The 11,895-nt window shown below is 52.0% G+C and overlaps 1 protein-coding gene across 1 annotated transcript in view; it reads left to right on the top strand.

Moving 5' to 3' along the window:
• Window positions 1–9,191, top strand: part of LOC144604155 (rho GDP-dissociation inhibitor 2-like) — an 11,577-nt gene extending 2,386 nt beyond the window's left edge. The window contains exons 2-5 of the mRNA XM_078418361.1: window positions 889–975; window positions 2,848–2,915; window positions 4,324–4,387; window positions 6,879–9,191. Of these exons, the coding sequence (XP_078274487.1) occupies window positions 889–975; window positions 2,848–2,915; window positions 4,324–4,387; window positions 6,879–7,078 (419 nt within the window). The 3' untranslated portion in view covers window positions 7,079–9,191. The remainder of the gene's footprint in view (window positions 1–888; window positions 976–2,847; window positions 2,916–4,323; window positions 4,388–6,878) is intronic.
• Window positions 9,192–11,895: the final 2,704 nt, after the last annotated feature.

Raw genomic sequence — 11,895 nt, 5'->3', positions numbered from 1 at the left:
CCCAGAGAGTTGTGAATCTGTGGGAATTCTCTGCCACAGAAGGCAGTGGAGGCCAATTCACTGGATGTTTTCAACAGAGAGTTAGATAGAGCTCTAAGGGCTAACGGAATCAAGGGATATGGGAAAAAGTAGGAACGGGGTACTGATTTTAGATGATTAGCCGTGATCATATTGAATGGCGGTGCTGGCTCGAAGGGGCCGAATGGCCTCCTCCTGCACCTATTTTTTAATGTTTCTGTGAGAGAAATTGATCAGTTAGATGCACAGAGTCTCTTGTCCAGAGTAGGTGAATCGAGGACCAGAGGACATAGGTTCAAGGTGAAGGGGAAAGATTTAATAGGAATCTAAGGGGTAACTTTTTCACACAGAGGGTGGTGGGTGAATGGAACGAGCTGCCGGAGGAGGTGGTTGAGGCTGGGACTATCACAATGTTTAAGAAACAGTTAGACAGGTACATGGATAGGACAGGTTTGAGGGATATGGACCAAGCGCAGGCAGGTGGGATTAGTGTAGCTGGGACATTGTTGGCCGGTGTGTTGCTGTTGCTGTGCCGCGCTGCGTTGCTGCTGTGCCGCGCTGCGTTGCTGCTGTGCCGTGTTGCGTTGCTGCCGTGCCGCGCTGCGTTGCTGCCGTGTCGTGCTGCGTTGCGGCCGTGTTGCGTTGCTGCTGTGCCGCACTGCGTTGCTGCTGTGCCGTGCTGCGTTGCTGCCGTGTTGCGTTGCTGCCGTGCCGCGCTGCGTTGCTGCCGTGTTGCGTTGCTGCTGTGCCGCGCTGCGTTGCTGCTGTGCCGAGCTGCGTTGCTGCTGTTGCCGAGCTGCGTTGCTGCCCGGAGCGCTGCAGATTGAGGGCAGCGCGGTAACGCTCCTGTGCCACTCTGTGCCCATACAGATGCCAGCGTACCCAATGTCCAGGTGACGCACCTGTCGTTGGTCTGCCCCACCGCGCGCCTAGAGCCCATCGTCATGGATCTGACAGGTAACTGCACCCCTCCCCCTGAGGGAGAGACCGTGACGTGGAACCACAGCGGGCAGCTCGCAGCAGGCAGGGTGCTGGGGTAGGGCACGCAGTGGGGGGGGTGGAGTGTGTGGGGGGGGGGGGGGGGAGTGTGTGGGGGGGGGGGGGGGGAGTGTGTGGGGGGGGGGGAGTGTGGAGTGGGGGGGGAGTGTGCAGTGGGGGGGTGTGCAGTGGGGGGGGGGAGTGTGCAGTGGGGGGGGGGGAGTGTGCAGTGGGGGGGGAGTGTGCAGTGGGGGGGGCAGTGGGTGTGCAGTGGGGGGGGGGGTGTGCAGTGGGGGGGGGTGTGCAGTGGGGGGGGAGTGTGCAGTGGGGGGGGGAGTGTGCAGTGGGGGGGAGTGTGCAGTGGGGGCAGTGGGGGAGTGTGCAGTGGGGGGGGGAGTGTGCAGTGGGGGGGGAGTGAGCAGTGGGGGGGGGAGTGGGGTGTGCGGGGGGGGGAGGTGTGGAGTGGGGGGGGGGGTGTGCAGTGGGAGGGGGAAACACGCTCGGGACAGTAGTCAGGCACCAGGGTGTGGGCTGGGACTGTGTTCATGGTCTAGACGTTTCTGCTGTAACGAGCAGCATTGTCAGTCTGGGGATGATGTCATCTGTGCCCGGAATCAGAGGTCGGATCATTGATGAGAAATGACTTCATAAAACGCCAAGCAGACTGTGTGTGTGTGTGTGTGTGTGTGTGTGTGTGTGTGTGTGTGTGTCTCTCTCACTGGGAGGCTGAAGATAGACACAGCTTGCTGCAGTAACTCAGCGGGTCAGGCAGCATCTGTGGAGAACATGGATAGGTGACGTTTCACAGAGTGCTGGAGTAACTCAGCGGGTCAGGCAGCATCTGTGGGGAACATGGATAGGTGACGTTTCAGGTTGGGACCTTGCTCCAGGTCCTGTGTCGGGTGTACGGGCGTGTGTCAGAGGGAGTGAGAGGGGGGGTGCAGGGCAGAGTGAGGGCTGGGGTTGCTGATGACGGGGACGGAGAGGATGTGAATCTCGCCCAGAGCTGAACGTCTCACACCTGCAGCAGCACATGGTGACACGTGGGCAGAGGTGGGCAGAGGTGGGCATGGGTTGGGCAGTGGGCAGGGGTGTGCAGAGGTGGGCAGGGTTTATAAATGCCAACTTGGTGAATAAACAACTTAGTCTTTCCGCTTAGTCTTAGCACACAACAAAAGCTTCTCGCTGTACCTCGAGACACGTGACAATAAACTACACTGAACTGACTAAACTTAGTTATTAGCAAATATAGACACAAATGTCCAATTGGCATTTGCTGGCTGTTAAGTGTATTCCATCTCCTAGCTTGTAACATCCCTCCCTGCTGGCAGGCAAAGTATTGCCCCTCTCGGCACAGCGTTGCAGCGGGCAGAGCCGCTGCCTCACAGCGCCAGAGACCCGCGCTCATTCTGACCTCAGTTGCTGCTTGTGTGGAGTTTGCACGTTCTCCCCCGTGACCGCGTGGGTTTGTTCCCGGGGCTCCGGTTTCCTCCACGTCCCACAGACGTGAGGGTTTGCAGGTGATTGGCCCGCTGTAAATTGCCCCCTGGTGTGTAGGGAGTGGATGAGAAAGTGGGAGACTCGTGTGAACGTGTGATCGAGGGCTAGCATAGACGTGGTGGATGAAGGTCAGAGAGTTGTGATCTGTGGAATTCTCTGCCTCAGAGGCAGTGGAGGCCAATTCTCTGAATGCATTCAAGAGAGAGCTAGATAGAGCTCTTAAGGATAGCGGAGTCAGGGGGTATGGGAGAAGGCAGGAACGGGGTACTGATTGAGAATGATCAGCCATGATCACATTGAATGGCCGAAAGGCCTCCTCCTGCATCTATTGTCTATTTTCCAGGTGATTGGCATTGCTGAAGAAGAAAGCCTTTGTGTTGAAGGAAGGTGTTGAATACAGACTGAAAATTAACTTCAAAGTAAGGACATCGTTTCACTGCATACAATGCAATATCACTGAACAGCTTCCTCCAAGCCTTGAGTTCAATGCTTATGTTTGCAATAATAGAGTCACACGGAACGGAAACAGGCCCTTCGGCCTAACATGTCCATGCTGACCAAGATGCCCCATCGGGCTGTTCCCATTGGCCCGCGTCTGGTCCATATCCTCTGAACCTTTCCTGATCGTCTCGTTGTGCAAATGTTGCTGCGCTCAACTCTGTGCTGAGCACACTCACCGTCAGGTGACCAGGTGCCCAGTGGGGTGGGTCAGTCTGGCACCATCTGTGGTCCTGACCCCCAGACCCCCACCCCACCCAACCCCTGCCCCAACCCCCACACTCACCGTCAGGTGACCAGTGCCCAGTGGGGTGGGTCAGTCTGGCACCATCTGTGGTCCTGACCCCCAGACCCCCACCCCACCCAACCTCCACCCAACCACCACCCCCCCAACCCCATCCCACCCAACTCCCACCCCATCCCACCCAACCCCCACCCCCCCCAACCCCACCCCATCCCCTGCCCCAACGTCACACTAACCGTCAGCTGACCATCAGTCCAGTGGGGTGGGTCAGTCTGGCACCATCTGTAGTCCTGACCCCCAACTCCCACCCCATCCCCCCACCCTCCCATCCCCATCCCCCCAACCCCATCCCCCAACCCCATCCCCGACCCCCCCATCCCACCCGACCCCCCACCCCGCCCCCAACCCACCACCCTGCCCCAACCCTGCCCCCAACCCCACCCCCTCAACCCCATCACCCCCACCCCCATCCCCATCCCCCAACCCCACCCCCCACAACCCCACCCCCCAACATCACACACACAACCCCCACACACAACGTCAGCTGATCAGTCCAGTGGGTGGGTCAGTCTGGCACCATCTGTGGTCCTGACCCCCAACTCCCACCCCATCCCCTTCATCCCCATCCCCTTCATCCCCATCCCCCCAACCCCGCCCCAACCCTACCACCCCCCCAACCCATCCCCCCAACCCCATCCCCCCAACCCCATCCCCGAACCCCCATCCCACCCGACCCCCACCCTGCCCCAACCCCCCCCACCCCAACCCCACGTGGGGGTGAGGGGGGTAGATGGGTGAGGGGTAGATGGGGTGAGGGGGGGTAGATATGGAACGAGCTGCCAGTGGAAGTGGTTGAGGCAGGGACATGAACAACATTTGGGCAGGTACATGGATTGGACAGGTGTCGAGGGATATGGGCCAAATGCATGTATGTGGACTAGTGTAGGTGGGACATGTTGGTTGGGGTAGGGTGGGCAGGTTGGGCTGAAGGGCCTGTGTCCACGCTGTGTGACTCTAAATGAACAATCCTCTCTTGGGGATCCATGTTAGTGTTTATTATATTCACTTCTTGACTTCTCTCTCAGGTTAACAAGGAGATTGTTTCGGGATTGAAGTACGTGCATTACACTTGCAAGGGCCGTTTGCAGGGTGAGTTCTGTGTGGGGATTCCAACGCCCTGAACCACTCGGCTAGAATATATCTGCTTCACCCAGCTAGGACAAGCATTCTCTTGAAGTGTTGTAGCAGGGGTAGGCCATTCAGCCCATCAGGCCTGCTCTCCCATTCAACATCCCCAAGGCTGATGATCCATCCAAGATCCTCAGTCCTTTTGTCCACCTCCTCATTGAACTTGTTCAACCGCTGGCCGCCACTGGCGTCACAAGGTCAGAAGGTGATAGGAGCAGAATTAGGCCATGCGGCTCATCAAGTCTACACCGCCATTCAATCATGGCTGATCCATCTCTCCCTCCTGACCCCATTCTCCTGCCTTCTCCCCATAACCCCTGACACCCTACTGATCAAGAACCTATCTATCTCTGCCTTAAGTATCTCCAATGATTTGGCCTCCACAGCCTTCTGAATCCCACAGATTCACCGCCCTCTGGCTAAAGAAATTCCTCCTCATCTCCTTCCTAAAGGAACGTCCTTTAATTCTGAGGCTGTGACCTGCGATGGAAGCAGAACTCTCTCCCCCCCCCCCCCCATCATGATGCCCATACTCCTGTACGCCAATCCCCTTATAATGGAAGGCAGTGGACAGCCTGGCTCCACAGCGTGCTGGCCCTGGGGCTGGTGGGCAACACACACCTCACGCCTCGCCCTCCACCAGGCCAGAGCTCATCACGTCCACACATCCCAGATACAACAGTGACATGCTGGCTTGTAGCAGCGCCACACTATGTGTAAACAGAGAGCTCTGTAAACAATATAATCAATGAGACAAAAAGATCAGTGTGCATATCTACATATATACACACACACACACACACACACACACACACACACACACACACACACACACACACACACACACACACACACACACACACACACAAACGTACAAAGGTAGAGGCAAAATGCTGGAGTGTCTCAGTGGGTCGGGCAGCATCTCGGGAGAGAAGGAATGGGTGACGTTTCCGGTCAAGACCCTTCTTCAGACTCGACTCTTCAGGGTCTCGACCCGAAACGTCACCCATTCCTTCTCTCCCGAGATGCTGCCTGACCCGCTGAGTTACTCCAGCATTTTGTGTCGACCTTCGACTTAAACCAGCACCTGCAGTTATTTTCCACACTCCTATACGCACATACATATACGTACATAGACACACACACACACACTCCTATACGCACATACATATACGTACATAGACACACACACATACGCACATACATATACGTACATAGACACACACACACACACACACTCCTATACGCACATACATATACGTACATAGACACACACACACACACACACTCCTATACGCACATACATATACGTACATAGACACACACACACACACCCTAAACAATCGGAGTGCATAAAGACCAATCCAGTGCCCTGGGCGATGTAGCTCGGAGCTGGTTTGGAGGTTGGAGTGTTTAATATCCTGTTGGTCTGCTCCATTCAGTCACCTTTCCACTACATAACCTCTGTGTTTGAAGCCAGTGGATCATCACCTGATCATTCACAGTAAACTGCCTCCCATTCACCCAACCTGCCCAACGTCACGATGGAGCCTGGTTTAATCTGCCCTCACTGCTAACACCCTTCATGTTCTGCCTTCTGACAATTTGGTGACTCTATTTCTATTTCCTCACCAATATTATTGTGATTTAGAATCGTAGAATTGTTCACCACGCTGACCAAGTTGCCTCATCTAAACTCGTCTCATTTACCCGCGTTTGGCCCACATCCCTCTAAACCTGTGCCATCCAACTGGCCAAGTGTCTCTGAGATGTTGTGGAACTACGTCAACTCCCTCCTCTGGCAGCTTGTTCCATACACCCATCCCCTCTGGCAGCTCACCCCCCTCCTCTGGCAGCTCACCCCCCCTCCTCTGACAGCTCGTTCCACACACCCACCCCTCCTCTGGCAGCTCGTTCCATACACCCACCCTCTCCACTGGTAGCTCGTTCCATACACCCACCCCTCCTCTGGCAGCTCGTTCCATACACCCACCACCCTCTATGTGCAAAGGTTGTGCCAGGCTCCTACTAAATCTTTTCCCCTTCTCCTTAAACCTATGTCCTCTGGTTCTAGATTCACCTACTCTGGGCACCATTGTCGCTCTGTTCAATGTTACAGAGGTCTCTGTCCAAGCACTAACTCTCCCCACTCAATAGACAATAGACAACAGGTGCAGGAGGAGGCCATTTGGCCCTTCGAGCCAGCACCGCCATTCAATGTGATCATGGCTGATCATTCTCAATCAGTACCCCATTCCTGATTTCTCCCCATACCCCCTGACTCTGCTATCCTTAAGCTCTGGTGTGTATAGCAAGCGTCCCTGTGTTCAATGTTACAGCAGTCTCTGTCCACGCACTAACTCCTCACTCTGGTACGTACTGTGAGTGTCCCTGTGTTCAATGTTACAGCAGTCTCTGTCCACGCACTAACTCTTCCCTCTCTGGTGTACAGCGAGCAAGGACATCTACATGTTGGGCAGCTATGGCCCCAGGGTGGCAGAGTATGAGTTTGTCAGCCCAGTGGAGGAGGTTCCGCGGGGTGTGATGGTGCGGGGTGCGTACACCATGAAGTCCCACTTCACAGACGACGACAAGTGTGACCACTTGCACTGGGAGTGGAAGCTGAGCATAAAGAAGGACTGGGAGGAGTAGGACGTGCCTCCAGTCCCCAGGGCTTATGGAACAGCAGATGTAAACCAGCAGCCAGAGGGATCACTGGCCTGGTACCACAGTTACTTGACGGCTTTTTATCACCATGACTATCTGTGTGTGTCATTCATTGTACAAGCGTAACTCTGTCTGCAGACCCCTTTGCTTCCAGTACAAGTGCTTCAGGTAGTAATGTCCAGCTGTTGAATGTTGAGATGAAGGTGAGCATCATGGATGTGAGATAGATTAGACCAATAACTAACCGTGCCATGCCATTCCCAGCGTGAATGGGAAGCTTGTCAACCATGTGTTCAGTGGAGCAGTGACTAACATAGAAACATGGCAAGTAGGTGCAGGAGGAGGCCATTTGGCCCTTCGAGCCAGCACCGCCATTCAATGTGATCATGGCTGATCATCCACAATCAGTAACCCGTGCCTGCCTTCTCCCCATACCCCTTGATTCCACTAGCCCCTAGAGCTCTATCTAACTCTCTCTTAAATCCATCCAGTGAATTGGCCTCCACTGCCCTCTGTGGCAGAGAATTCCACACATTCACAACTCTCCGGGTGAAAATGTTTTTTTCTCACCTCAGTTTTAAATGGCCTCCCCTTTATTCTTAGACTGTGGCCCCTGGATCTGGACTATATTGCCAGGCCTTGCTCTCAAGCACATATCCTATCGTTGATTCTGCTTCATCATTTATATAAATCTGGGATAAACACACACAATGCTGGATGTGAACAGTTGTTTAATTGGCAATCCAAGTGGAAGCTGTATTAATGTTCCAGCCCTTTACTGCATTGGAATTTACCATTGATTGCCCTGAATAAGTATTTTCTGAAGTTTACTTCAAAGACGAACAGGTTTGTAGGTTAGACACAAAATGCTGGAGTAACTCAGCGGGTCAGGCAGCATCTCTGGAGAGAAGGAATGGGTGACGTTTCGGGTTGAAACCCTTCTTCAGACTGAAGAGATGCTGCCTGTCCCGCTGAGTTACTCCAGCTTTTTGCGTCTATCTTCAGTTTAAACCAGCATCTGCTGTTCCTTGCTTTACAGGTCTAGGTTAATTGGCTTGGTATAAGTGTAAATTGGCCCTAGTGTGTGTAGGGTAGTGTACAGTTAGTGTGTGGGGATCGCTGAACGGCATGGACTCTGTGGGACGAAGGGCCTGTTTCCGAGCTGTATCTCTAAACTAAAAGCCTGCCAAAATTAAATCAAAAATGATCAATAATATTTTAAGCATAATGACAATGGATAAATACTTTCATTTTGCTTCCACTGAAGGTTAACGTGGATGGTCAGTTTGAAGCCAGACATTAAACACCTTTACAATGAAGCACATGAACTGGGCACCTACATTTGTAAAGGGCGTTGTGTGTTGTAAACTGCTTCAGCATGTCCTGACCTTGCGCTCCTTACATCCAGCCTTTGGCAACTTTGCCATCGACCCTCTGCTTCATCTCAATTTGCCATTGGTCCCAAATCCCAAATGTCTTTGTTGATCAGAGAGGAATGTGGAATTGTAGCTGTTATTTGACAGTATCCTTGGTTACTTGTGTTGAATATTGGTTGCATTTTAGTGATGTCTTCTGCCTTGGACTTTGCCTTCCACCGAGAAGCTTCTTGTGGTGAAGGTAGCATGTTAGATAGTGTGTTGAAGATGTGTGTTGAGGTCACCATTGATTGGAGCAGAATGAGGCCACTCGGCCCATCAAGTCTACTCCGCCATTCAATCATGGCTGGTCTATCTGTCCCTCCTAACCCCATTCCCCCACCCCTACACAGGAGTGTGGTGTAACACAGCTGTCGTGCCACCCCCAGTCCTGATTGCTTTGCTACTCCCTGTCACAGCTAACTGTATCAATGGCAAATGTGCAATCTGGTCCCCTCCTTCATTTCAAAGCGTTTTGTGAATGTGAGCAAGATTGGTAAAGTGTATTGAGATGGGTGTGCACTGACCCAGGGCTGGTACTGGTGCTGCCACCATTGCCCATTTACTATGGGCATGGCCTGCCCTCCCACTCTCTGGGCACCATCCTATCTCCTTGTGAACCTCTGATGTTCCTGTGACTTGTGTTTGATGCTTTAATAAAGATTGGGCATGACAAGACCTCCCATCATCCTCTTGTGTTTCATTTGCTGACAGTGTCCAGAAAGGTCAAACACCGGCGAGCCAAAACATTATGCCCCCCTGCCTAATATGCTGTTGGTCCTCCGTGTGCAGCCCCATACGCAGCAGGGTGCGATGCACTGTGTATTGTGACACATTCCTCCCGTGACCACCATTAATATTTTCTGTGACTTGTGCCACAGTCGACCTTCTGTCGGTTCGGACCAGACGGGATAGCCTTCGTTGCCCTCGCGCATCGATGAGCCTTAGGCGCCCAACACCCTGCCTGTCGCCGGTTTGTGGTTTGTCCCTCCTCGGACCACTGTCGGTCGGTACTCACCACTGCTGACCGGGAGCACCCCACAAGCCTTGCCGTTCCACAGATGCTGTGACCCAGTAGTCTGGCCAGAACAATTTGGCCCTTGTCAAAGTCGCTCAGGTCTTTACTCCTGCCCATTTCTCCTGCATCCAACACATCAACTTCGAGAACTGACTGTTCACTTGCTGCCGAATATATCCCACCCCTTGACAGGTGCCATTAGAAACATAGAAACATAGAAAATAGGTGCAGGAGTAGGCCATTCGGCCCTTTGAGCCTGCACCGCCATTCAATATGATCATGGCTGATCATCCAGCTCAGTAACCTGTACCTGCCTTCTCTCCATACCCCCTGATCCCTTTAGCCACAAGGGCCACATCTAACTCCCTCTTAAATATAGCCAATGAACTGGCCTCAACTACCTTCTGTGGCAGAGAATTCCACAGACTCGCCACTCTCTGTGTGAAGAAATGTTTTCTCATCTCGGTCCTAAAAGACTTCCCCCTTATCCTTAAGCTGTGACCCCTGGTTCTGGACTTCCCCAACATCGGGAACAATCTTCCCGCATCTAGCCTGTCCAACCCCTTAAGAATTTTATATGTTTCTATAAGATCCCCCCTCAGTCTTCTAAATTCCAGCGAGTACAAGCCCAGTCTATCCAGTCTTTCTTCATATGAAAGTCCCGCCATCCCAGGGATCAATCTGGTGAACCTTCTCTGTACTCCCTCTAAGGCAAGAATGTCTTTCCTCAGATTAGGAGACCAAAACTGCACACAATACTCCAGGTGCGGTCTCACCAATGCCCTGTACAACTGCAGTAGAACCTCCCTGCTCCTAAACTCAAATCCTCTTGCTATGAATGCCAACATACCATTCGCTTTCTTCACTGCCTGCTGCACCTGCATGCTTGCTTTCAATGACTGGTGCACCATGACACCCAGGTCACGTTGCATCTCCCCCTCTCCTAATCGGTCACCATTCAGGTAATACTCTGCTTTCCTGTTCTTGCCGCCAAAGTGGATAACCTCACATTTATCCACATTATATTGCATCTGCCATGCATTTGCCCACTCGCCTAATCTATCCAAGTCACTTTGCAGCTTCCTAGCATCCTCCTCGCAGCTAACACTGCCACCCAGCTTCGTGTCATCCACACACTTTGAGATGTTGCATTCAATTCCCTCGTCCAAATCATTAATATACACTGTAAATAACGGGTCCCAGCACTGAGCCTTGCGGTACCCCACTAGTCACTGCCTGCCATTCCGAAAAGGACCCGTTTATTCCTACTCTTTGCTTCCTGTCCGCCAACCAATTTTCTATCCACCTCAACACTGAACCCTCAATACTGTGTGCTTTAAGTTTGTACACCAATCTCCTATGTGGGACCTTGTCGAAGGCCTTCTGAAAGTCCAGATACAACACATCGACTGGTTCTCCCTTATCCACTCTACTAGTTACATCCTCGAAAAATTCTATAAGATTCGTCAGACATGATTTGCCTTTGGTAAATCCATGCTGACTTTGTCCGATGATTTCACCACTTTCCAAATGTGATGCTATCACATCTTTAATAACTGACTCTAGCATTTTCCCCACTACCGATGTTAGGCTAACTGGTCTATAATTCCCCGTTTTCTCTCTCCCTCCCTTTTTAAAAAGTGGGATTACATTAGCTACCCTCCAGTCCTCAGGAACTACTCCAGAATCTAAAGAGTTTTGAAAAATTATCACTAATGCATCCACTATTTCTGAGGCTACTTCCTTAAGCACTCTGGGATGCAGCCTATCTGGCCCTGGGGATTTATCGGCCTTTAATCCATTTAATTTACCTAACACCACTTCCCGACTAACCTGGATTTCCCTCAGTTCCTCCATCTCGTTAGACCCCCGGTCCCCCGCTATTTCCGGCAGATTATTTATGTCTTCCTTAGTGAAGACAGAACCAAAGTATTTGTTCAATTGGTCTGCCATCTCCTTGTTCCCTATGATCAATTCACCTGTTTCCGACTGCAAGGGACCTACATTTGCCTTAACTAATCTTTTTCTCTTGACATATCTATAAAAGCTTTTGCAGTCAGGTTTTATGTTCCTTGCCAGTTTTCCCTCATAATCTATTTTCCCTTTCCTAATTAAGCCCTTTGTCCTCCTCTGCTGGACTCTGAATTTCTCCCAGTCCTCTGGTATGCTACTTTTTCTGGCTAATCTGTATGCTTCATCTTTTGTTTTAATACTATCCTTGATTTCCCTTGTTAGCCACGGATGCACTACCTTTCCTGGTTTGTTCTTTTGCCAAACTGGGATGAACACTTGTTGTAGTTCATCCATGCGACCTTTAAATGCCTTCCATTGCATGTCCACCGTCAACCCTTTCAGCATCAATTGCCAGT

This window comes from Rhinoraja longicauda, chromosome 21 (genome assembly GCF_053455715.1).
Source record: "Rhinoraja longicauda isolate Sanriku21f chromosome 21, sRhiLon1.1, whole genome shotgun sequence".
Taxonomy (NCBI): Eukaryota; Metazoa; Chordata; class Chondrichthyes; order Rajiformes; family Arhynchobatidae; genus Rhinoraja; species Rhinoraja longicauda.
The sequence above is the reverse complement of the archived record's forward strand: the minus strand, read 5'-3'. Positions and strand labels throughout refer to the sequence as shown.